This window comes from Thrips palmi, unplaced genomic scaffold (assembly GCF_012932325.1).
Source record: "Thrips palmi isolate BJ-2018 unplaced genomic scaffold, TpBJ-2018v1 HiC_scaffold_15, whole genome shotgun sequence".
NCBI lineage: Eukaryota > Metazoa > Arthropoda > Insecta > Thysanoptera > Thripidae > Thrips > Thrips palmi.
Genome location: NW_023144624.1, coordinates 3,907,894 through 3,932,524, shown reverse-complemented (window position 1 = coordinate 3,932,524; position 24,631 = coordinate 3,907,894). Strand labels below are relative to the sequence as shown.

The window sequence follows — 24,631 nt, the reverse complement described above, 5'->3', positions numbered from 1 at the left end:
TGGCCTACATTTTTTTGATGCAGTGTGTGCGGGGCGGGAAGCGTATGAATCCCAAATGCGGAGCGTCGGTCCAGGGTCACTGATACAAGTTGCAGCAAGGAGCGCTGCAGACAAGAAGGCGTCCCGCGACACGGGAGCAGATACGTAGAAAGATTACGAAGCGGGGCGGGGCGGGGCTCATACATAAAATAACGCTTTGTCACCCTAATCGACTCGGGCCGTACTGCTTCGGTAATGCGAGTTGAGCCAAAAAAGGGGGATTCCTGCGTTGGGTACGCGACCTACTCGACCAATCAAATTAGAAAGGCCTCCGCGCCCCGCACGGCGTCGGGCGGCAACGGGTGGGACGGCAGCGCGCGCGCACCCGCCTCCCCGACGCACCCGCGCGCCCCGCCGCGCCGCGCCCGCCGCGCCCCGCGCCGCGCCCCGCCGCGCCCCGCCGCGCCCCGCCGCCGCGCCCCGCCCCCGCCCCGCCGCCGCGCCCCCCGCCGCCGCCGCCCCGCCGCGCCCCGCCCCGCCGTGCCCCGCCGTCCGCCGCGATGATTGGCGCCTGGCCGCCTGGCCTCCATCCCGTTTCGTTTTTATGCCCGCATTAAGGTCGGGTTTCCACCGTCAGGGCGGAGAGGGCGCGGCGGCGGCGGCGCGGCGTCTGCTCAGTGCTTCACTCTTCCCCCCTCCGTGATGCGACCTTGTTCCAGCGGCCTGCAATGCGAATGTGAATAAGAATGTGGAGGAGGCCACTTCTTTTTTATAATGCGACCGACAATGCGTTGTGGGCATACCCGTGGCCACCCGTGGGTTTCCTCCCCTGTGGGCGGCGGCGGAAGAAAACATGCTGGCCTGTGGGACGAGACGGGGCGGGGCGGGGCGAAGGCAGTCCGGAGATAAATGAGGCACTGGAGTTTCGCACAAATTTTTGCCATGCTGGTAAAGTCATTGTAGTGGCTCTGGCTGGGCCATGGCTCTGGCTGCTGCTGGGCTGCGCTCGGCGAGCCCAGCCCCCGTCTCGTTCTCGCCCTTCCAGGAGGAATTTCGACTAATAGGTTCCGGCGAAACTCGGCGCGCTGCTGCCGTGCTGCTGCTCAAGTAGTGCATCTCGGGGCCGAACGGCCGAACCACAGCACCGCAAGGCTGCGCATGGCGCGCCGGGCTCTGAATGCCAGCGCCTCGATGGAGGCTTCGAGGCGATCCGCCCTCCCTCAAGGGGCCGAACCCGGGACCGGCCAGAGGCCCGGCCAAAGGCCCGGCGCGCCGCCGATACAGCGCGGTATTCGACTCGGCATGCCCAAGCTGGAAAACCGAAGCGTCTTTTCCCCAGTTTTCGGCCAACATTGCGCCCTATACCACCCTACTCGCGGCGGACAGTCCGTGTCGTACCTGGCCCAGCGCAGCCCGGCCCGGCCCGGCCCGTCCCGGCCCACGCCATTAAAGGCATCCGATGTATCGCCCGGTTGATGGATGGCACGGCCAGCCTCATGGCGGCCCACACCGGCCCCACCGAGGGCCCGCCGCCTCCTTCCACTTTCAAGTGGCTCCGCCCGCTTCGGCCGCTTCGCCAAGTTGCGGGGAAAATCGGATTCCCGTTAGTGGGCGACAGCTGACGAGCACTGCTAGAAACGCCTGCCCGCCTATTTTTCGAACGACGCTCGCTGCGGAGACGGCGAGCTTGGCTGCGAGCAGGTGGAGCCATGGTGGAGCAGGTTGCGCCGCCACCTCGGTCACTTTGCTCCCGTGGCTTGCCGACTCATTCCGAGAGTCGACTTCGTCTCTCTCGCACCCATACGGAACGCCTCACGAGTGCGAGAGAGACAGAGCGATGAAAACGACTCTCGGAATCAGTGTGCCGGCCGGGCCAGGGCCGGGCCCTCCGGGACTCCGGGACGCAGGCGGGCAGGCGCGGCGCCAGCACTGGCCGCGGAGCGTGCCGACGTCGACAGAAACGAAATGTAATCTGGCGGCTAAAATAATATTCCTCGGTAGGGAGGAAAGGTAATAAAAAATGAAGACAAACCAGTGGCGACGTGATTTATCTGAACGGAGAACGAAGCGCAGTGGACTGCGGCCGTGCCTGCCCGACGCGACGACGCCTGCCCCATGCCTGCCCCATGCCTGCCCCATGCCCATGCCTGCCCCATGCCTGACCGCTCCCGGACGGAAGAATGGGGTCAGGCGGGTGCAAGCGGACCACCACCACTACTCAGCGCTCAAAAACGCGTCCCGTGGCTCAGCTTTATTTATTTAAGGGTGGCCACCCCTTTATTTTTTCCCCTTCCCCCGCGGCTTTCTTCGACTCTTTGCCATGGCCCCGCTCCGCCCCGCACCCCGCCTCAGTGTGTTGCATTTTGCTGGCCTTCTTCATGTGATGTGGTGCTGCAGCCTGCCTCCTCGCCCGGCCTCGCCCGGCCTCGGCCCCCACGCAGCCGCAAAAACAAGCATCCTGGATTTGGAACAAACGACCGTGCTTATGTCTGGAGCAGCGTAGTGGTGCCGGGCGGAGTGGGGAGGGGGAGGGGAAACCGCGCTGCCACCCTCCAGCAAACACACTGGAAATTTATAATTGAGGGACAGAATGGAAAAGGACGTTAATTTTATCTTGGCGCCCGTGCCGTCTGTTTGTCAGTCTGTCTGTCTGGCAGACACGCGCACGTAGGCACACACACGCACGCACGCGCGCGCGCACGCACACAGACACACACACACACACACACACACACATGTTGAACCTCTCGCGGCGCCTGTCCTGCCGCTAGAAACGAGTGCCAGGCCGGTATCCACGGATGTCCCTGGCAGCGCGTCGGCCCGCCCCGGGCGCCGCCACGGCCCTGCCGCCCCGCTGCCCTGCGGGATTAGACCGAAACGGCGAACCCGTTCCGTGCCGGGGAATTGGTATTCGCCAAGGGCCCGGCCGGCCTTGGAGCGGCGCGGCGCGGGGCGGCGCGGGGCGGAGCGGAGCGCCGAGCTCTCAGGGAAGTCAAGAGAACGCGCGGCCCTGGCTGCCCTGGCGTGGCTGCCAGGCCAAGCGGGCCGCACTGCCGCACTGCCGCACTCGGCGCTAAAGGGCCAAAGGGCTCGTCGCTTGTTCCCCGCTCGCTCGCTCGCTCGCTCCACGATCAGCTGTTACGGCGCTCCGCGAGCTCCGGGCTGTTTCGCCACATCGCCCATGTTCCGCCACTTCATCATCATCCCGCCGCGCTGCTGTTGGCTGGCGTGCGACGGCGGCCCTGAGCCCCGCGCCGTAAACGGGACGTGAAGTCGGCAGTCAGCGTCATCGACGAGGTGACGATGCGATTCGGTGTCTTTGACGACGGGGAGGCAGCCGGGCCGCAAAGCGTCGCACGGCGTCGCACGGATGGACCTCGACGACCGACCCCGCCACCCCGCCGCAATGCCGTGTGCGACGCTGCAGGCTGCTGCAGCACCCAATGCACACAGGGCATTCTTAATGAAACACACACACACTCACACACCCACACACGGCACGCACACACACGCACGCTGCGCATACACTGGCCACTGGCCCCTCCGGGCAGCGCGTCGTTGTCCTTCCTGTCCTGCCGCGCGCCCCACCCCGCCCCGCCGGCCGTTTGGAGGGCCGGGGTGGCCAGCAGCCTCGTTCCGAAGAGGCCCTTCGTCGCTCTGCCTCTGTTGCACGCACGAGGCGTCCCGTAGGGGTGCGAGGGGGGCAGAGCCACGGATCGACTCTTCGGGATCGCGCGCCAAGGCAGCCAAGGCCTCGGCCGCCACGACGGCGGGGCTCCGCGGCGCGTTTGATCTCCCTCTCCCTCCCCGAGGCGTCTCTGCCATTCAAACCGAAAGGCCATGCCTGCCAGCCCCGCCAGCCCCGCCAGCCCCAGCAGGGCGCGCGGCGCCGTGCGGTCGGTGAGTGGAATCGAACCCAATAAGAGGGTGGCAGCCTGTATGCATCCACTCCCTTTGCCGCCTCGCCTGAATCACTCTTTTCCTTCCTCGCCACGATGGTTACGCGCCTCCTCCCCCTCCAAGCCCCGCGCCTCGTCCGGTCTGTCTTTCTATCAAACGTATTGCCAAGCAGTATTGTCCCCCGTTTCGTTTACCCCCCTACCCCCTCTTTCCTCCCCAGCCACCCCTCGGCGGGGCGCTAAACGTATTCAGCACCCGGCCTGCTCGAGTTTCGCATGTATACGGGAGTGGGGGCGAAAAATCCCTTCCGCCCCTCTGGGCGCGGTAATATTCCGGAGCTTCTGGAATAACGAAGCCGCACGTGGGGCGGCCGGGCCGGGCCGGGCCTAGCGAACGTGATGATGTTGTTCAAACACGACGACGAGTCCAAATAGACGCCGCGGTGCGCTCCTCCAGTAATGGTGCATGGCGAGCATGGCGAGCATGGCGAGCATGGCGTGCGCCAGGTCCGCGCTTCGCGGCGCTTCGGCCGGCTTTGGCAGGGCGTGGGTCGTATCAGGGCCAAGTACGGCCTCGGCCGTCAGTTCATTACAGCAGCCCGCCAACCAAGCCAACCTGTCTCCCTCCCTCGCACTCACCATGCAGGACGCATGCGAGAGAGAGACGGAGCAACGAAGCAAGCAACTGCTCCGCACACCATGCACCGGCCGCTCGAACTTCCCGTGACATCATCTTTATTGCGTCAACACGGTCGGTCCCCAAAGCGATATGCACGCATTTGTTGACTCTCCGCAGCTCCGCTCCACAGCCAGAGGCAGGGCCAGAGCCAGACCGGAGGCAGTCAATATTTCGCCAAGACAATTGGATGAAGAGCTCGCGGGTTGGGGCGGGGTGGGGCGGGGAGGGCGAAAAGTTGCTGCGCGGCACGCGGCCCCGCGGACTCGAAAACACAACACATTCGTTTGCCGCTTAATTGCTTTGTTTTTGCCGCGACTCTGCCACGCCGCTGGCGAGCGGTCTGCTCTGGTGTCTCACCCCCCCCTCCCCCGCTTCCTAAACCACACACACACACACACACACACACACACACACACACACACAAACACACACACACATAATCAGCACTTGCAAAGCGTGTCTCGCTCATGTCCTACATTGTTGACGGTGCGTGTCCGTGACACCTAAAGTCGGACCGCCACCGACCGCCGACCGCCCGCACTTCACAAAAGCGTGGCAAGGAATAGGGTACATTTCGCCAGCGCGCTCCAGGGACTCCAGGGACTGCCAATGCTACCCTTGTGGTTGTGCCGCGTGCTTGCCGTGCTTGGGGCATCGGCACGGCAGTGCGCGCTTCGTGTTCCGTGTCCAGCCTCGCCCCGAAGCGCGTCGCCGGATAGTGTTTGCTGACCGTCCGTCCCGGTCCGTCCAATGAGGCTGGCCGCGCCGGGCCGTGCCGCCATGCCCAGGACGTGAAGAGTTTGTGCTACCGGCCGGCATTGTGTGTTAACAATCAAGCCGTATTGTGTGTGCTCCCGGTGCTGCCGTCCTGGGCGACGCGACTGACGGTAGCTCACACTCGGCGGTACGGTCCACTGCTGCTCGCCCGACAAGAAAAAGGAACACTGGTAAAACAAAAGCATAAGATCTAACGCCCTTAACGCGGTGTAACAGGCTTGAACTTTTGCTCGAACTTTTGAAGGATATCAAAATTTTGCCTAGAAGTCCCACGCCCTTGCAGTGGCGCAAACCGAGTTGACGCTGCTCCAGGGGCGGTAATCGTCCATGCCCCTGTAGGGCCTTTGTTTTGCCCGTTGGAATGTTTCAACGACGCAGTCTATCCCGTGGTTCTGCGGAGTCTTTATTTTTCCACGGTCGGTGCGGGCCAGGTCTAGCCCATGCAGACGGCGAGGTGGGCGGTGGCGCGCGCGGCGGGGATAGCGGCCTTCCTGGCGGCGCAGCCGGCGATGGCGCCCATGCCGCCGGCGGCGGACCCCGAGCAACCCAGCACGGTGTTCTTGACGGCTTGCGACACGCCGGGCGTGCTCTTGAGGCAGTTCTTGAGCTTGTTGATGTCCAGGTGGATCTTGACCTTCATCTTAATGTTGTGGAAGAAATGCCTGATGTTGCGGCGCTGGATGTCGTGGGGGCGGCCCTTTCCCTCGGGGCTCGCGGCCTGCAAAGAGAGGGATAGAGAGCGTTCGTCAGCCACCTGCCGGCAGCGAGCTGGAGGGCTGCAACCGCATTAATGTCGCGTCGTCGCTCTGCCTTCGTGGTCCTCATTGGGGTGCGACTCGCACCGTGCGAGGGAGACAGAGCGGCGAGGCGACTCTGTGCGTACAGCGAGGGCGGCGAGGGCGGCGACAGCGAGCAGGAGGACGGCGACGTGACGAGCCATGGCGGAGTGGGCTGGGAACTGAGGGGGCAGCGCATCATTCGGCGGATCAAGGCGTTGGTTTTATACCACAGTCCTTCTCAGAATCGTGGACACGTGACACGTGTGCACGTTGCAGCGTGGCCGGCGTAGCCGTCGGCGCGGTCACGACGGCCGGCCCGCGTGACCGCGCGTGACGCACATCGCGCACCGTCGTGGCCCTAGAGGGCCTCGCCGGCGTCACGGGCTTGTCGGCTTGTAAACCGACGGACAGAGGACCATGATTCTATTTGGATCGGCAGTTAAAACTCAAATCAAGGCTGCCTTGTGACGTTATCGTTATCGGCCTCGGACAGGTGCAGAGAAAACAGTCCACACTGTGCACGAAACGGTCGGACACATGCAGCGGTAAAACAAAAGGCATTGCGCCCTGCGCGATTGACACCCATGGAACTAATAAAATAAAATGCAGCCATTAATTTTTTTAGGGGTTCCCAAGAACCCCTATTGTCCGAGGTCCCCCCCCCTCTCCGATTTTCAAATAAACAACGCTAAACTATTTCAACCATAGAACGAGATGGCCTCAGTAAACACACGCACAACTGATCCAAATTATTTCCCCATTAATTGAATAAATTATGATTAATTGTGAATTATGTAAAATTATTACAAATTATTGGTAATTATTCCAAAAAAAAATAAAATAATGAAAATAAAATTGAAATTGTCCGGAAGGACGATCATGCTCCGTAGCGACGCCCGAGCTGCGGCAAGCTTAGGTGGCTTTGGGTTGTGTCAAGCTGGATGATCACAGACGTGGATTTATTCAACTCATTGACACGAGGCTAATGGCCTGGTATGACAAAATTAAGTGCTGCTCTGAAATCCACGGTTGAGGCTACGTTAGTCGATTTGAGAATTTACGCAACCACAACATCTGTCGTCTGCACCCTCAGATTCTTATGATGAAAGGCCATCGTAACATACGTTGAAATGAGAACATACGTACTACAATAAAATTCATGCATAATACGATGAAATTCATGCGTAATACGATGATATACATGCGTAATACGATGAAATTCATGCGTAATACGATGGAAAATTAAGCATATTATGTATGTTCAAATTTATGCGTACCTTACGATGAAAAACCATCGTAATACGTATAAAAACGATCATAAGATGTTGAGTGTGTGCTAGCGGACTTCACCGCTACAAACACCACAAACCATCACTTCCTCTTTGGAAAATTGATAAGCATTCAATATTTCCATAACGGCACTGGTAGCCAAGGAATGTGACGTCACGTTTGTTTTCACGTGAAAACGGCGATGTTAGTTTGAGCGTGACAAACGGTGAAAATCAACATTCAAACGAATGTGACACACTGCACCGCTTTGTCACATTACTTCGGGTGTAACATGCAATTAGCTGTCAAACTGTCACATTAAAACGTATGTGACACATGGTACCCAAGTACACATGTCGTGTCACATCCAAACGAATGTGACACCCATGTACTGTCACGTTCTTTTGAATGTGTAATGCACCGTTATGGAAATATTGGATGCTTGTCAATTTTCCAAATAGATAGTGATGGTTCGTGGTGTTTGTAGCGGTGAAGTCCGCTAGCAGACGACAGATGTTGCGGTTGCGTAAATTCTCATACCGTGGATTTCAGAGCAGCACTTAATTTGTCATACCAGGTGATTAGCCTCGTGTCGATGACTTGAAATCCACGTCGGTGATCGTCCTGCTCGACACAACTCAAATCAACATAAGCTTGCCGCTGCTCGGGCGTCGCTACGGAGCATGATCGTCCTTCCAGACAATTTCAATTTTATTTTCATTATTTTAATTTTTTTGGAATAATTACCAATAATTTGTAATAATTTTACATAATTCACAATTAATCATAATTTATTCAATTAATGGGGGAATAATTTGGATCAGGTGTGCGTGTATTTACTGAGCCATCCCCCATAGAACAAACGAAAATTCCAATTTTTTTTCGAAAATTCATCGTGGAAATTTTCCGTAAACTAGAAAAACATAAATTTGCAACATTCGAAAACGACAACCGTTAATGATATGAAAAAATGGTTCAAATAAAAAATGTGCCACTCCTCAAAACTAAACCTCCTGGCTCATCAAAGTAACAAGAAATCGTCTGAGTTCTGAGCAAATGGTTATGCGAATTTTTTGGCGATTGTTGTTTTTCTGAGCGTTTCTTTGCTTTTGGCGAGGCTTACGCATTCGTGACTCGCGTCGCGCTCGTCGACGTGCGGCAATTTCAGATCAAAGTCCGCAGGCCGAGTATAAAGGCTCGCCACGGCGCTTCGGTCACCACGTCGCCACGTCGTCGCCATGGCCAAGCACTTGCCCGTCGTCCTGCTCGCCGTCGCCGCCCTGGTCGCCCTCGCGGTACATTGATGAGTCACGGCGTGCGGCCGCCTGGCCTTGCGCCTGGCATTGCACCCGGCCTGGCTGGGTGACTCTGGAGTCACTTGACAGACAATCTTTGCTCTCGGCCACTGCAGGCAGCGGACCCCGCGCCACCACGAGAAGGCGGTGACGTGCACGCCGTGGAGCGCCGCGGCCTCCGCCACTTCTTCAAGGAGGCCAAGGGGAAGATGCGCCACTTCGGCGGCAACATGATCAAGCTCAAGGGCTGCCTGCGGCGGATGCCCGGGCTGCCCAGGACCGCCCTGCACATCGCGGAGAACTGCGCGCTGTCGGCGTTCGGCGGCGTCCCCGCCGTGGCCGCGTGCGTCGCCGTGTCCGGGGCCGTGCCCGCCGCGCGCGCCACGTCGCACCTCGTCGTCTGCATGGGCTGAGCGGGGCTGGGCGGGGAGCAATGGAGGAATAAACGGTGGGCTGTGTACACATCACCCGGCCGCTCATTGAGGCCGTCCCACAGGGGGGCAGAAGACCGTCGGGGGCGGTCATAATCCCGGACGCGTTTTGAGCTCCAAAGTCGCTAAGGGGATCGAACCAAACGTGTGACCCCACCAATGGATTCCTCGATCGGAGAGCAATCCATTGGTGGGGTCACACGTTCGGTTCTAGTCCTGTTTAGCTGCTCTGGTACTCAAAACGCGTCTAGAGTTTTGGCCGCCTCCACCGATCATCTCGCACACTCTGCGTCCGTCACCGCCTTCAGAACACGCTCGCTCGCTCACACTGCTGCAGCGGACTGACCCGTTGGGCGGCGTGCGAGAGAGACAGAGCGACGAAAATGACTCTCGAAATCAGTCTGCTGGTTCACGGGTAGACGGCCATAGCGGACGGAGCAGCGTGTCCGAACGGCCCGGCAAGCGAGAAGGGGGCCTTGGCGACGGCAGGAGGAAAGAGGGGGGGGACGAGGAGGGGGCAGCTTCCCCGAGGCTGATGCGTGAGACCCTCCCCCGAGGCCATGGCCAGACCCAGTGTGGACCGGTCCGTGAACGGCTTGGTGCGGCGGTGGGGCTCCCCCTCCCCCTTCTAAGCCTCCAGGCTTCACTAAATCAAATTCTATCGCGGGCAATGGCGTGGAGAGGCTAGGCTCGTTGGGCGGCGTCCTGCCGCGTCCCTGCCGCGTCCCTGCCGCGTCCCTGCCGCGTCCCTGCCGCGTCCCTGCCGCGTCCCTGCCGCGTCCCTGCCGCGTCCCTGCCGCGTCCCTGCCGCGTCCCTGCCGCGTCCCTGCCGCGTCCCTGCCGCGTCGCGCGGCCCGGGGATATCCTTTCCAAGGTGTCTTGCGGCGCTGACACATCGGAAACCAACGGACCAAATCTGATTCCAGCAGGTCGACCAGAAAAGAAAAACAAGGCAAGGAGGAAAAAAGCCCACTCCGATGTTGTGGCGTGTGTGGTGTGACATAGGTCCGGAAAAAATGTGTGGGTGTTGGCAGCGAAAAAGAAAGAAAAAGATTTGTTCGTTTTTTTCCTCGAGGAAGGCAGCGCGGCGGCGGAGGTGGCGTTCGTGATGTTTGCGACGACGCGCACGTTTCCCGATGGCCACTCGACCCGAAGGGAAGGTCGGGAAGGTAGGGACGGAAGGGTCGTGGAGAAAAGGCATGATGGAGCGTAGCGCCGCGTAGCACCGCGTAGCGCGAAGCCCAGGCGTGGCAGCGCGGCAGCCCAGCCAGCCCTGGGCCCAGCACCAGGAGCCCCAGGTGGATAAGTCTGCCGAGGTGCTCTTTCTTGTCAACACGACGCCCGTAAACGCGTGCGTGCGCGCGCGCGCGTGTGTGTGTGTGCTTCCACACATGCACTGAGGAAGGTGATTTCGTGGCGGCCAGTGGCTGGCCGACTTAACCGCATTGTTTCATTTTTAATCCGAAGCGCCGCTATGTCGCCCCGAGGCTGGCTGGGCTGGCCGGGGCCGGGCTGGCTGGCGGAAAAAGGCCCGGGGGAGGCGAGGCGGCCGCCGCCAATGGACCAGGCAAGCGAGCGAGGGCGGCGGGGTAACCGAACCGGGTAACCAGGCGGCGGCTAGCAGGCCGCTGTCACCAGCTTCCAGCTTCTGTCGGCGTGTAGCACGCGGGTAACCTCGGGCCGCACCGAACCCAGTTACCCCGGTTAGCCCGGACCGGGCTTGCATGCGGCCATGTCGCCGTGCCCGGCTGCCCGGCCGCGCCACCCGGCGGCCGGCCTGCGCCTCAGTGACCAGCCACAAACCTCATCGTGCTGCCGTTTTTTCTTGTCCGTTATTTTTTCCCCGCGGTGCTCTTTCCCCGCCGCTTCCGCTTTTATTTTGCGGGAAAAATGGGGTGGCGAGGCTGCGTCCGAGAGCGGCGCCACACGCCACATCCCCTCCGACGCGGACGCGACCCCGCACGGTCCGCACGGCGCGGACGCGGCGGACGCGGCCCCGCTGCTTGTTTGGACGGTAAATCACGCCAGATATAACCGCGTGCCGCGCGCTGGAACCGCTGGAACGGGGCGGCGTGACGTTGAAAAGCCAGAACGGCCGCATTTGCGTCGCCCTGGTGTTGCCGCCGACCTAGTGTTGCCACTCTGGTGATGGCCGCCGTGCTAGTGTTGCCACCTCAGGCAGTAGGCAGGGCACTCCGCCGCCTCCTCGACCGCAACCTCTTCTCCTCCCGGGCCGATGTCGATACTCCTGTTACGCTCGGCCGCTCCTCGTATCGGCGCGATGGGCTGGGTGGGCTCGGCAGGTGACCCCCTCCTAATTGCCCTCTTCCGCCGACACACCAAGACACCGCGCACGCCGCACACTCGCCAAAGGGCCATCGCAGGCCGTCTCGCAGGCCGTCTCACAGGCCAGGCCGTCTCACAGGCCAGGCCGTCTCACAGGCCAGGCCGTCTCACAGGCCAGGCCGTCTCACAGGCCAGGCCGTCTCACAGGCCAGGCCGTCTCACAGGCCAGGCCGTCTCACAGGCCAGGCCGTCTCACAGGCCAGGCCGTCTCACAGGCCAGGCCGTCTCACAGGCCTTGTCGCAGGCCGTCTTGCAGGACCCCATCATCATTTCCTGGCGGAGGCCCTCTTACTCGGCCCGATTTCCCCTTCTATATGAGGTCCCCGGCCGCCGCGAGGACTCTAGGGCCATTATGACTCTGTCAATGGGTCGACCCGACTAAAGAGGCACTGCGGAAGGGAGTAAAGATTGGGAGGAGGTGAGGGCGTGCTGTGTGTGTGTGTGTGAGAGAGGGAGAGAGAGAGAGAGAGAGAGAGAGAGAGAGAGAGAGAGAGAGAGAGAGAGAGAGAGAGAGAGAGAGAGAGAGAGAGATCTGTGTGGCCGTGTGGGTGAGTGTGTGAGAGAGCCTGCCTGTGTCGGTGTGTCGTCATGGCGTGCAGAAGAGTGGGGAGACTGGTAAAACATGCAGGGCGCGAAGAGTAATCGCGTACAAGCACGTGATCGATCAAGACGCTCTGCAGTGTGTGTTTTATTTCACCCTCTGTTTTCCCTTGTTCCTGTCGTCGAGGCACCATCGTTTAAATTCAGAGGCTATCACACGATGAAAACATGAAACAAGGTAACGAAATATGCGGCGTCAGTAAACAGAATCGACGCTCGGCGAGCCTGCCCACGCTGCCGAAGCTGGCCGGCTTATTAGCAAATAGGATTGCGCGGGCCGACCGGCCGACCGTCGGTGCAGCCACCATTGCCGCCACCACTGCAGCCAGCACTCGGATGCGGACCGGTGGGGTGGCCGTGCCGTGCCGGTCCGTCCACACTCTCGGTCCGGATGGCGGCAAGCGCGGGGCGAGCACTGTCCGGACCGGAGCAGTGCGGCGGGCTCGCGGGGCCACCCCGGGGCCTGGGGTTCAGTCACTCGGCTGAGGCGCCCCCACCCCTTGTGTGTTTCTTCCCCCGGCTCGTGTTTTATTGTGCCCCGCGGCCAAGTGACGGTGACGGGGTGGGGTGGAAGGGGGTGGAAAGGGGGGGGGGTGGAAGGGGGCTGCACTGTCCCGCCGGAACCCCCGCCGCCGTCGCCTGGGAATTGATCTGCAGTTGTCCGAATTAAAGCCGTCCCGACTTTCATTTATTTCATCGTTTTGCGCGTGTGGATGTGTAGAGCTCGGTTATGCCAGCGGGTGGAAACTCTATTGCCGAAAAAGACATGCAAAGGTTTTTTGTGCACCTTAGATCTCGGAACCCAGAGGTGGTAGGTAAAATCCGAGGTCATATTTGGAATCCTCATAAAATTTCACTCGGCGTAGGGTATGTTTGGAGTGGGAGGTCAAGGAAATGGTCGGTCATTTTGCAATGAGAAAAAGAAAAAAAGGAGAAAAAACGCTGTGGGACCATGATCGAAACGTTGCATTGTTTTGTGGTAACACTTAATGCAAGAGAACGGGACCTTGTAGGTGAATTCTGAGGTCATATTCTGAATCCTGAGGAAATTTCCTGTGCATTACGCTGCCTGGGAGTCGTCAACACACCAAAATAACAGAGAACCGTTGCCGTGAAACTGAGAGAGGGTATGCAGCGATTGTATTGCATAAAATTACAAAACAGTCTGCCGTTGACTGCGTGTTCTAAAGGGTACAGGCCCTCCTTCTTTGAAACCTATAGGTGGAATGCACACACGAAAGCACGCTGAATTCATATCTGTACTCAGAATTTGAATTGGCCTTACCGTTGTCTCACATTAAGCATGACCAAATAGCAATTTTCGGGATAAAGCGTAAATTTCTATCCTGGTCCCAGAGCGTTTTTCACCTGTTTTTTTACTTTCTCATGGAAAAATGACTGACCATTTCCTTTGGCCCTGGCACTAAACATGTCCTACGCCGAGTGAAATTTTATGAGGATTCCAAATATGACCTCGGATTTCACCTACCACCTCTGGGTTCCGAGATCTAAGCTGCACAAAAACCTTTGCATGCCGTTTTTGGCAACAGAGTTTCCACCCGCTGGTTATGCACGCGCCGTGTCTCCCCTGACCGTACCGTCGCGCCAAAAAAGGAGCAGCTAACAAACAACAAAAGCGTGGGGCTGCAAACAATAGGTTTCACTTTCATTGTATGGCAATTTCCCCGAACAGAAGTAAACTCCTGTACAATGACAATATCCCTCCTGCGAGTTTATAAAATTTGTCAAACCCGACCACCGTACTGTAGTCACGTTGTGAGTAAAACCTATTTAAAAGAATTGAGCAAACCATGACTTGAGAGAACCGCAGTATCTAAAAGCTCGTAAAACAGTTCCCCTAACCAAAAATAGAGGGGCTGTTTGAATGAGCGACTGTTCGCTTCTTCCACCTCACGGTTTTCTTAAGAGAGCAGGCGCAGAGCATGATAATTGTTGCCAACCGAAACATGCAATGGCTGCTTCCTTTTTGCTGACAGCTTAACATCCCGAAACCGTATAATCCTTTACAGTGCTGAATTCAAGTAGTTATTCCGATCCCGAGTCACTGCGCAATACGTTGGAATTTTTTTTTGTGCTCCTCTTCTTACGTCTGAATGTCATATTCATGACACGGCGGTCTGCCGCCGGCGCGGTTTGAGTGGTAAACAATGGGAGGGACAAACTCTTGCGTCGGAACTTCTCGTCGTGTCCTGTGGGACCCCAAGTGTTACTTGATGAGGTGCAAAGGGGGCGGGCGGGGGGAGGGGCGGGTTGCGACGATCGCTATCAAACTGCGTCGAAACCAACCTTGAGGGGCTGCTCGCTACTCCCCTGCTCCCCGCCGCGACAAGCCTCTGGGGAAGTCCCCTGCAGAACTCAGTCGGAGAGCAGTGCTGTCACTGTCAAAAAGAGGAAAAAAAGGGAGAATCGACTATGTTTTGATCATTCAGACCCCTGATAAAATTATTACTCGACTCAAAACAAAATTTGGTCGATTTTAGTGTAGAGTTTTCAAAGGTGACCGCGTCTCGGGAGATAGAAGGCATCGCAGTCGAATACATCATGAAGACTTTGACGTAATTTGAGAAAAGCCACGCTGAAACGAAAGAAAAAACATTAAGAAACAGTATAGGAAACATAAACAAGAGCCGTAGAACGACATGTCCTAAATTTAAGTCGATCCAGCTTTATTTTTGTGACAGTGCCTAGATTCCGGAAGACAACAGCGAGCCAGCGAGCGCAGGGCGCAGGCACGAGTGGCGCGTATGCATATCCACGCCTGAAAGAGTGGGGACCTCGTTTCTGCTTACTTCGACAGTGCGATTCCCACCCCGAGGCGACCAGGCCGACGCCGCACCACAAACCACGGCGACAAGCCATCGAGAGGGTGCCGGCCGTCGGCAGGCCGTCGGGCCAGCGGGGTCTGCAGGGCCAGCGGGGCCGCCAGGCTGGGTTCACTGCTGGGGGCGCTAAATACAGTCCGACGCAATGCTCGAGAGCCTATAAAACAGCTGGGGGCCGGACTGGCCGCGCCGCTCGCCTCGCACTGCTTGGGGCCAGCCCGGCCAGCCTGCCGGGGGACGGCCGCCGGCGGGGAGGGGCTGGGAGGCAAGAGGGTCAGGCCAGCAGTTGCAGTTTGCCATGAAACAAACTTGGACGCGTGACTCATAAAACGGCGGCGAGCTAAACTGGCGTGGCGATATCGGGTCGCTCCGGGGGCGGCGGGGGGGGCGGCGAAGGCGGAGAGGGACGTCAAGTGATTCGCCCCCTGCCTGCCGCTGACGCAGACAAAGACCCTCCCCTTTTTTCATGCCCGTTTTCTTCTCCCCTCGAACCGCAAGCCGCGCAAGGCCTAGGCCAGGCGGTGCATGCGTCGTTCGGGATGTTTCCGGTGAGGCGTGCTTCCGCCGCTTGATGTAAGGAGGGCGACCGCCCCGACCGCCGAGGTCGCCGTCGACGGCATGGCCTGCGGCACGGCCTGCATTGCGGCCCGGAAGGCCAGGCCCCAGGCGGGGTGGCTGGCTGGCGGCGAGCCTGGCGGAAGGGGAACTCGGGAGGGAGCTCTGCCTCGAAGCCACATTTTTTCCTGTTTCGTTAAGTTGGTTGACGTTGTTTGCCCCAACCACGGTTTGATGTAAGAAGTAATGGCTGCAGCGAATTGCTCTGTTTTCCCCGCAAATTCTCATAACTTTGACCCGTTTCGGGGGAGCGCCCCATGTGGGCCACGTGCACTGCCTTGGCCACGTAACGTACGTGCTGTGACATACATATTTAAAGCCTCAGCCCGTTGGAACGAGACATTTTCGTTACGATAACAACGCGTGTCCGATTTTTGATTCGCCGACGTGCTGGCCGCCTCGGCCGGTCACGAACTGCGCCGAGGCGGACGACGGCGGGCCCGAAGCGTGCGCACCGCTCAAACGCACTCCGACGACCGCCATGGACGGCAACGCTCTGCTCATCCTGATCCTCGCCGTCGCCGTCGCCTCGCGCGCCGTAAGTCAGCCGACAACAACGCTCCCAGTCACTTCAATCGAGTTTCAGCCACAAAAATGTTTTAAAAGAGTAGTGGGGTAATGGCTTTGGGTGAAGTGCCCGCTCTCAGAACTTGAGTGACCACTCAGGTGCTCCAAGTGTGCACGCAGTACGCACGCTTCAGTGCTCCATGGCCATGTGTGTCCCTACTACACTTAAGTTTTCAGTGAGGTAAGGCTCGTGGGTCGGAGAGTGCCAGTGTAGTACTTCATCCTTGCAGGGCGACGCCCATGCCAGAGAGGACCCCGCCGTCACCAAGCTGAAGCACTGCCTGGACACCACGCCGGGCCTGACCCACGCCCTGCGCGGCGCGGCCAAGGACTGCGCCGACGCCGGCCTCAACGTGGGCGCCATCGCGGCCTGCGTGAACGGCAAGGGCGTCTTCCCGGCCAAGTCGCGCATCAACCTGCACATGCACCTCGCCGTCTGCATGGAGTAAACACGAAATACACTGGTCGTGATTTGGCTCGAGTAGCAGTCCGTGTCGTGGATTTACTTCGCCGACACCTGTTTTTGAGGTTTCAGACTGCGAGTCCTAATAAGTTTATTGCAGTTGCTTACTCGAACGCTAGAGGTCTGCCGAGGCCTAAACAGGGCTGATGATGATGAGGCTAAAGTACCCAAACTACCCAAACCACCCTAGGCTACCTCCAAACCAAAGCAAAATGCAAAACAAAATAAAAACGAAAAATATGAAAAACTCAATAAATACAACTAACTGAGTCTAATCGTGAGTCCGAAACACGAGTTCATTACGTCACGTCGTCAAACCCAGACGGCGCTCACGACCTCAGTACAGTTGAACAGATTATGAAAGCGTACCAACCTAGCAGACTGAGTAGCGGGCAAAACAAATCCATCGGCCTTGGTCCACCCTCTGGTCGCGCGTGTGTGCGCGTGTGTGCGTGTGCGTGCGTCCGTCGTAGAGCTCCTCGGCCCGATTAACAAGTAACGTTGGCGTCGCGGGGCACCATGGGGCACCATGGGGCACGCAGGCCGGTGCTGGCCGTCGTTCAGGGCGTGCGCGGCGGCCGTTTGGGGCTCGGCTCTCTGGCGGGGCCGGCCGGCTGTCTGCGGGCTGACTCCGCGACGGCGCCCTGCCTCACTCGCTGCCCTACGGGACGTTCGGGACGCCCCGCGAGTGCGAGAGAGACGGAGCGGCGCGGCGGCGTCTCGCAAGCAGCCCGCGGGGCGAGTATAAGTCACGCCGCGCGGCGTATCGACGCCACTTGAGAAACCGCCCGCCCCCGAGGTGCAACAAACAGCAAAGCTCCTCCTCTTCCCTTCCGCCAATGGCCGGCCGTCTGCTCATGTGCGGCGCCCTGCTCGCCGTGCTCGCCGTGCTGGCGTCCACCCTGCTGGTACGTGAGGCCGCGCGCTCGCCGTCGCTGCGCCAGACTTTGTTTAACGCGGCGGCAGGCTGCGCGCGTGCGGCCGAAATCGGGTTCTACTCCCGGCACCTGCGACGTCCACTGTAAACGAGTACCGATTTCGACCGACAGGTGGACGCGGGGCCACCGCCGCCCCACAAGCCGCCGCCCCCGAAGGCGGGGCACCACTGGCACATGCCGCACCCGCACCTGCCCAAGAACTGGCACGTGCCACACCCGCACCTGTCCCCGGCGGCGCACGCCAAGCTGCAGAAGATCAAGAACTGCCTGACGTCGCAGCTCAAGGCGTTCCCGGGCGGCGCGGCCAAGGTGCTGGGCGTGTGCGTGCCCACCGTCACCATGGGGCCGCCCGCCTTCGGCTCGTGCGTGGCGGGCAAGGGCATCATGTCGGCCGCCCGCGCCACCAGTCACTTCGCCGCCTGCGTCGGCTAGCGTCGCTGACGCGCTCTCCGGACGCCCCCCCCCCCTTCCCCCTCCAGCCACCCCCAGCTACCCCCAGCGTCACAGCATTAATCCCATTTCTGTTTCTTGTTTTTCTTTTTTTCTGAGAGAATGTTTTGATGTATGCTGCAGGGCTCCAAAACTAAGCTTAACCCAAAACAAATCGTTACTTAAATAAAGTGACAGAGGGAAAAAAAGTGAAAAATAAAGTTATGCTTTGTAACAATTAAGTCCCTTGTGCACTTTTCGAACAAATTTCCCAAAGCTTCAAGAGGTTAAGAGTTACAAGGAACATAGCTTTGACGGATGAGATAGCGTTAAAGAACTAACTAGTCTTTGATATAGACAGGGATGTGGGATGTCGGTGACCCATGTGGAATAAATGAGAGTGAATAAGGCCTGAAGGACTGATGAATGCTGTCTGCTTATCGGTCTTGCAAACCCCGTGGATGACTGACGTGTTGCTCTGACCGCCCCTCTTCGCTCCAGTTCCGCTGGTGGGGACTGCGAGGCTAGGGAATCAGCCACACAGGTAGCGCAGCAGTCGTGGTGTACGCGGACGAATTTGCGAAAATTGGGGCGATGGAGCGATCCTCGACCCAAATTGGGATGTGGGAATTTTGGAATAAATGAGACTGAATCATCCTGAAGGGCAAACAGCCGTCTGCTTTCTCTGCAACCGTGGATGAACTGGGCGTGTTACTTTTGGCGTTTGTGTTCCCGGATCGTGTGGCATCTGAGGATCGGGACACGCACACGGTGAGCCGCAGCAGGCCGTGGTGACGCGGACTGAATTTGCGAAAATTGGGCGATGGAGCGATCCTCGCCAAAATTTGGGCGGTGAAGGAATTCTCGCCCAAAATTGACTCTCTCATTCCCAGTGCAGACAAACAGACCGGCGTGCTTTCTTTCATCGTGGATCGGGGAATCGTGGATCGTAGATATACTTCTGGCGTCGTGTTCAGGAATCGTGTACATTTAGTGATACGGCGACACGCACGCGGTACACTGCACTGCACTACACTGTTCGTCGAGGACTGACGTTCCCTAGCACGGCATCGAACCAGGGCCGCCAGTTTTATTTTTAAGGTTCAGAGAAAAGGGCGTGGGGGCGGAGGCAGGGGGAGGGGGCTGTCTGCGGCGATGATAGGCCCAGCTTGTGTGGGACGTGTTATACGTGGGGCCATGTGCCTGATGATGGGGGTAGGGGACCGCGAGAGGGGTGTATCAGGACCGGGAGTCGTTGGATGTAGAAAAAAAGAGGGCGGGGGGAGGGGGCAGCGTCGCATCTCTGGACCGGCGTCGTCGGGGCCAAAGTCGGATTTGCGGTGGGGCGTCCCCTCGGCTCCCGCCACGCCCCGCCACGCCCCGCCACGCCCCACGAAGACGTCGGTGAGGGGCCGCGCCGGGCCGTGCCCACAACGGCCCCACAATCCGATTAATATATGACTCGGGCCTGCCATGCGCCATTTCAATAAAATCCTTTCCATTCAGCGCGCCGGCCGTGGTTGCCAAGTCGCTGCCTGTCGCGGCGACGCCGTCGAACCCATGTCGACGGCCTCGCCGGCCTCGCCGGCCTCGCTAGCCGCATCCAGGCCCGCGGCCGCGCGGCCTGATCCGTACCGTGGTGCCTGCGGCCGCCAGCAAACACTCCTCCCTACATGGAGGAGATGATGTCCCTCCTGATCGGCACCTCCTACACTGTGCACACATGCACCTCCACTGCCGCCGAGGGTCTGACTGCACGAATAATCGACTAATCGATGAGCGCGAAATGATGCTATTTTCCACAACGCCGAGAAACCACATCCCCGGGCAAGAATTTTCTTGTTTCGCCCGGGAACTGGTATCTTCCGGCGCCCAACGAAGACGAAGCGCGCTTTGTTCCTCTCTGGCCCGCGGCAAGCCGTCATCGGCTGGGGCTGGTGGCAGGCTGGTGGCTGGGGGTTCGAAGCCCAGATATGCAGCAGCAACCCCGCGCGCGCCTTCCGGAACGCATCTGTCCCACGCACCGCTCCGGCAGCCCCCCTCCCCCCTCCCTCTTTTCCAGTGTGGCGGCGCCGAGGGGCGCTGCGCCCGATAAAGTGGCTCGCCATTATCAGCGAAATGGAGAAATGGCGAAAAAAAGGACATTACGGCCGGGATGCACCGCGCCGCGCTGCGCCGAGCCGCGTGCACTCGCCGTGCGTGTTTTCCACTCGGCCTGCCTGTCTCTCTGTCTGTATGTCTGTCTGTCTGTCTGTCTGTCTGTCTGTCTGTCTGTCTGTCCGTCTGTCTGTCTGCGTCCATCCGGCCGTGTGGCGCGGTGCAATTCCAGCGTTTATTCCTTTTCGCGACGCCCTCTCGCGCGCCGCGTCAAATATTCATCCTCGGCTGCTCCAATCTCGCGAGACAAGACAAGGAGAGGCAGAGAGAGGGGGGGGGGAGAGGCGGGAAAGTGAGAGTGAGAGGGGGAAGGGGTGCACATGTCGTACTCGTTACAGGGCGGAGGGGATTGGAACAGGGGGTCTGCCAGTCCTTATCACGCCGTGTGTGCGAGAGAGACGGAGAGAGGCCGGGCCGGAGATAAGAAGGTACGAGGGCCCGGCGTGAGGAGGGGGGGGGGGGAGGGGAGGGGCGGTGAGATAAGGCAGGCAGGCAGGCAGGGACGTCGTTCGGCCGGGCGGCGAACGCGGCGAACGCGGCGGCGCCGGCAACTTCGAACCTCGACAACAATGCTGCGTTTGAGGTGCTCAGAATGAACGGGGGTGGTTCGCCGTCCCGCCGCTGTCCCAGCCCGCCGGCCACTACACTGCAAACTTCTTCTACAGCGGCGGGACGGCGGTAGTTTCTTCACAACAGTTTTGACCGGACTGGTTTGCCGTGCTCGTCGCTGGGGGGGATGAGGTGATGCGGTGGCTTGCTTGGTGACGGTGAAGCGAATCAAAGTGGAAGGTACTCGTCTCGTTGACGTCGTCGGTGGACACACGAAGGGCCCGCAGCGGTCGGTCGGCCCCCTCCTACACGTACCGAACGCACGCGTAAACGCCCCAAACCGCCCCCAGCCACCGCGAGGGTCTGCTGGTCCTGCTTGTCCTTAATGGAGTGCTTTAAGGGCCTTAAGCAGGGGTAGCTTAACCACCCCAAGGTGACTGCGTCATGTGGCCTGCATCCGAACCACGCCTCTGCCTGCGCCTCTAAGGACAGAGACAAAAGAGAAATCAGAAGCCATTTGGAAAATGTGAGGAAATGCTCTGGCCGTTTCGAGGACGCGACACCACTAAAGGGAGGTCGGGACAATCTCCAGGGTCTGTTTTTAGGAGGCAGCAGGTACCCAGGCTGACACTAGTATCCTACTGAATCATACCGCTAAGCCAGCTAGCGTCCGCCTTCCCACACTACTCGACACACTTCTCTCTCTCTCTCGCTCTCGCTCTCTCCTGCCCGTTTCTTGCGCCCCCTCCAGCCTTGAGCCCCAAGGTGCCCCGGTCTCGGGTCCTTCTCCGGGAGAACCCCCAGGAGGCCCCGCGGCCCCGTGCGAGGCTGCCAAGAAGGGCCCCGGCAGGGCAGGGTATGGCAGGGCAGCGCGGGGCAGGGCGCGGCAGGGCAGGGCGCGGCAGGGCAGGGCGCGGCAGGGCAGGGCGCGGCAGGGCAGGGCGCGGCAGGGCAGGGCGCCCGCGCGAGGGCGCGGCAGGCGGCGCGGGCGGGCGCAGACCCGCGGCAGCCCCCATCAGAGGTATATCGAATTACCAATGAGGGGAGGGAAGGGGACGGGGCCGTGCCGAGTCCTACACTGCAAAGCAATATCGCAAACAGACAGGGCAAATCCTTTTACCGCTCCCGCGACAAGTCATTTTGCAGAAAACAGGGTAAGGGCTCGTCGTCCGCCCGTCCGCGCGCGCTCTCTCCCTCTCGAGCAGGGCGACGAGGAAAGGGAAATGTTAGGAAAGGGAGAGGGGAAAGAGTGTCAAGTCAATCATCCAGCTGAGCTGCGCGGACAGGCCGCGCCACTACCTCGCTCCCGATCGCCCCTGCAATAAATCACACAGTCGTCTGCAATGTCTGCGATGTCTGCGATGTCTGCACCCACACCTCCTTTCTTCGCCTTTTCCTCGGAAATTCCCCGCCGTTTCCTTGCGTCTGACATCCCGACCCGATTTGAGCGACGCGTTGCTGCGCTGGCCCTCCCCCTCCCCCTCCCCCGCCTCCCCCTCCGGCCGGCACGGCAAAACGTCGGATTCGCTTTCACTTTCCCGTCCGTCCGCCCATCAGTCCGTCCCGTCCGCCTCGGCGACACATTGCAATTCCGATGTCGCGCACGCATTGCGTTTCGCGTGACGGACACGCGTGGCGGCAGTGCGGCGGCACGGCGTCGCCTTGCCCGCCTTGCCCGCTGGCTGCGGACGGCAGCGTCGGGGGCTGGTCGGGGGCGCCGGGAGCGCTCGGAGCGCGAGTTAAAAGGATTGCAAACGGGCTGAATGGGTCGTTGTGCGGTGCTTTACAAGCGCGCTTTACAAGCGAGCGCTGCAGTTTAAGCCGCGCTGCACGGCGAGCCGCGCCCTCCGCGCTTGTCTGCAACGCACACTGGGAATGGAAGCAGGCAGCCGGCGGTGAAAAGGTAATAGGACTGGCGCTGGCGTGGGGAGGGGGGGAGTGAGGGGTCCAAATGAGGTGCCGAGCCATGCCGAGCCATGCCGAGCGTGTCGGCCTCCAAGACGCGGGACTTTAGCGTAAACGACGTGCTGGCACGGTCCGCCCCGTGCCGCCCCGTGCCGCCCCTCCCCGGGCCTCGCAGTGCCGCCACGGTGCCACGCGCCTCCATGATGCCTGGCTGTGTTTACACACAGGTGGACCAGCGCGGCGGGGGCGGCTCGAACGGCCGGCGAGGGGGCTTTAGGGATGGATGTCTTTATCCCGCTCCGGCTTTCTTTTCTTTCCGTTCGGTAAGTTTCGCTCGCAGTGCCGCTCCATGGCGAGCAGGGCCCGGCCGGCAGCGTTCACCATCACCCTGCCCTGAACGCCAACGACTAGACAGCGTCTAAACGCCGCGTGCTTCGCTGGGTCCTGCCAGAGATGCATCGCCTTTGTAAAGTGAGGCAGCAGCCCGATTCCGAAAGTGGGTTTCGTCGCCCTGTCTCTCTCGCACTTGACGACGACGCATGAGTGCGAGAGAGACAGGGAACAACCCTCGGAATCAGTCTGCAGCGGAGCGAAGAGCGGGAGCACCGCGGCAGCGCGGCAGCGCCGCAGCTCCCTGTCGGTGGGCGCAATCGGCGCCCCGATCTCGGTCTTACCCCAGAAACACCGAGGCCGAGGCCAGCACGCGCCCTGCGCAGCCCTGCGCCACGGCCTCGACCGCCACGGCCCGAGAGGCGGCGTGTAATGACTGAGATCAAGAATCTGTGAACACAGCTGCCCCCCCTCCTTTTCCTCCCCCAGGGACTCCCGGACGGAGAACCTGAGCCCGCCCTGCCGCTGCCCCTCCCCCCCTGCCGGCCTAGCGACGTGCCGTGCGGGGTGGGCCGGGGCGGGCCGGGCCGGGTCGGGGTTCCGGGTGACACATTCGCGGGCATCACCATGCAAATTACCTCATCTGGACACATCACTCTAGCCTACATCCTACACCGCGCGGCGGCCTGGCTGCGCGTCCGACGGAGCGCGGGGAGTCCTGACTTGGTCCCTTTGATCCACTCCGCTCCCGCTCCCGTCCTGGCTCCCGTCCCGGCCCGCTCCTCTCCTGCTTGAAATGCTGCCCGGGTGGGTGGCCGTTAAAGAGGACGCGCTAGTCGGGGGGAAGGGGGAGCGGGAGGGGAGGGGAGGGGCAACCGCAGCGAGCAGCCCAGGCGCGGCAGGGAAACGGCGGAGACGCCAGTCCAACCAGTCCAACCCCCAGACGTCGGAAACGACCTGAAAATTGTAATTGTTCACAAACTCGGCGAAACCGCTCCGCACCGCTCCGTCCGCGGCCTTGGCCGAGCGAGCAGCTCCTTCATCCCCGGCTGCCTGGCGACGTGTCCGGGCAGAAAAGGCGTAACTGTATAGGATTTCCCATACAGTTACGCTTTTTCTGCCCGGACACGTCGCTGGGCTGCCTGGTCGCGTGGGGACCACTTCCTGTCGCCCCGGATAGAAAAGTGTGGACCGGCTCGGTTCCGCGCCCCGCCGCCCCGCACCCAGCGCCCGCTCACGCGTTAACTTTTTTTTTACAACTTTTTCTCTGTTTTGTGATTTTTTTGCCAGGCGCGTCCAGGGCTGACGGGGCCGGGCGATGGGCGGAGGGCGTCATGGAGCACGACGTGGAGGTTCCAGCGCGCGCCCCCTCGCCGTCGCAGAGGCCACCACCTTCCAGCACCTGGCCAGCCTGGCCAGCCTGGCCACCAGGTAACTTGGCAAACAAACGGCACCGCGCAGCATCGCCGACTTGCAGTGTGGCGATCAGAGCCTTGGGCCGCACTCCACTCCGCGGATTAAAAATTAAGGACGCAACTCTACGACGTCGTCGTCGCCGCAGTGCGGGGCGGGGCGGCGCGGTGCGGCGAGGTACGGCAAGGCACGGCGCGGGCCTGAAGCATTTTAAGGGGGCCGTCGCGGCATTCCTAGCCTTTTTGAACCACGCACGCCTCGTACGCCGTTGTCTCTGATGTCTCCCTCCTCACAAAGGGGCCGGGGCACACACGCTGGAGTATCTGCTGGGGAAATGTTGGCGGGGCGAGTTGGGTGGCCTGGCGTCG

The 24,631-nt window shown here is 60.2% G+C and overlaps 3 protein-coding genes and 1 long non-coding RNA gene across 4 annotated transcripts; 2 read left to right on the top strand and 2 right to left on the bottom strand.

The window, feature by feature from the left end:
- Positions 1-5,523: 5,523 nt before the first annotated feature.
- Positions 5,524-6,330, bottom strand: LOC117641164. The gene is made up of 2 exons (XM_034378301.1): positions 6,218-6,330; positions 5,524-6,052 (listed from the first exon to the last, which is right to left on the bottom strand). The coding sequence occupies exons 1-2, from the start codon at positions 6,272-6,274 to the stop codon at positions 5,768-5,770; spliced, it is 342 nt and encodes a 113-aa protein (XP_034234192.1). The 5' UTR covers positions 6,275-6,330; the 3' UTR covers positions 5,524-5,767.
- A 2,251-nt stretch (positions 6,331-8,581) lies between these two features.
- LOC117641311 lies at positions 8,582-9,144 on the top strand. The gene is made up of 2 exons (XM_034378524.1): positions 8,582-8,677; positions 8,794-9,144. The coding sequence occupies exons 1-2, from the start codon at positions 8,621-8,623 to the stop codon at positions 9,088-9,090; spliced, it is 354 nt and encodes a 117-aa protein (XP_034234415.1). The 5' UTR covers positions 8,582-8,620; the 3' UTR covers positions 9,091-9,144.
- A 5,346-nt stretch (positions 9,145-14,490) lies between these two features.
- LOC117641424 lies at positions 14,491-14,991 on the bottom strand. Its single transcript, XR_004587483.1, has 2 exons — positions 14,865-14,991; positions 14,491-14,650 (listed from the first exon to the last, which is right to left on the bottom strand). It is a non-coding gene; the product is annotated as an uncharacterized LOC117641424 (long non-coding RNA).
- Positions 14,992-17,303: 2,312 nt separating this feature from the next.
- LOC117641272 lies at positions 17,304-18,320 on the top strand. The gene is made up of 2 exons (XM_034378444.1): positions 17,304-17,450; positions 17,592-18,320. The coding sequence occupies exons 1-2, from the start codon at positions 17,382-17,384 to the stop codon at positions 17,910-17,912; spliced, it is 390 nt and encodes a 129-aa protein (XP_034234335.1). The 5' UTR covers positions 17,304-17,381; the 3' UTR covers positions 17,913-18,320.
- Positions 18,321-24,631: the final 6,311 nt, after the last annotated feature.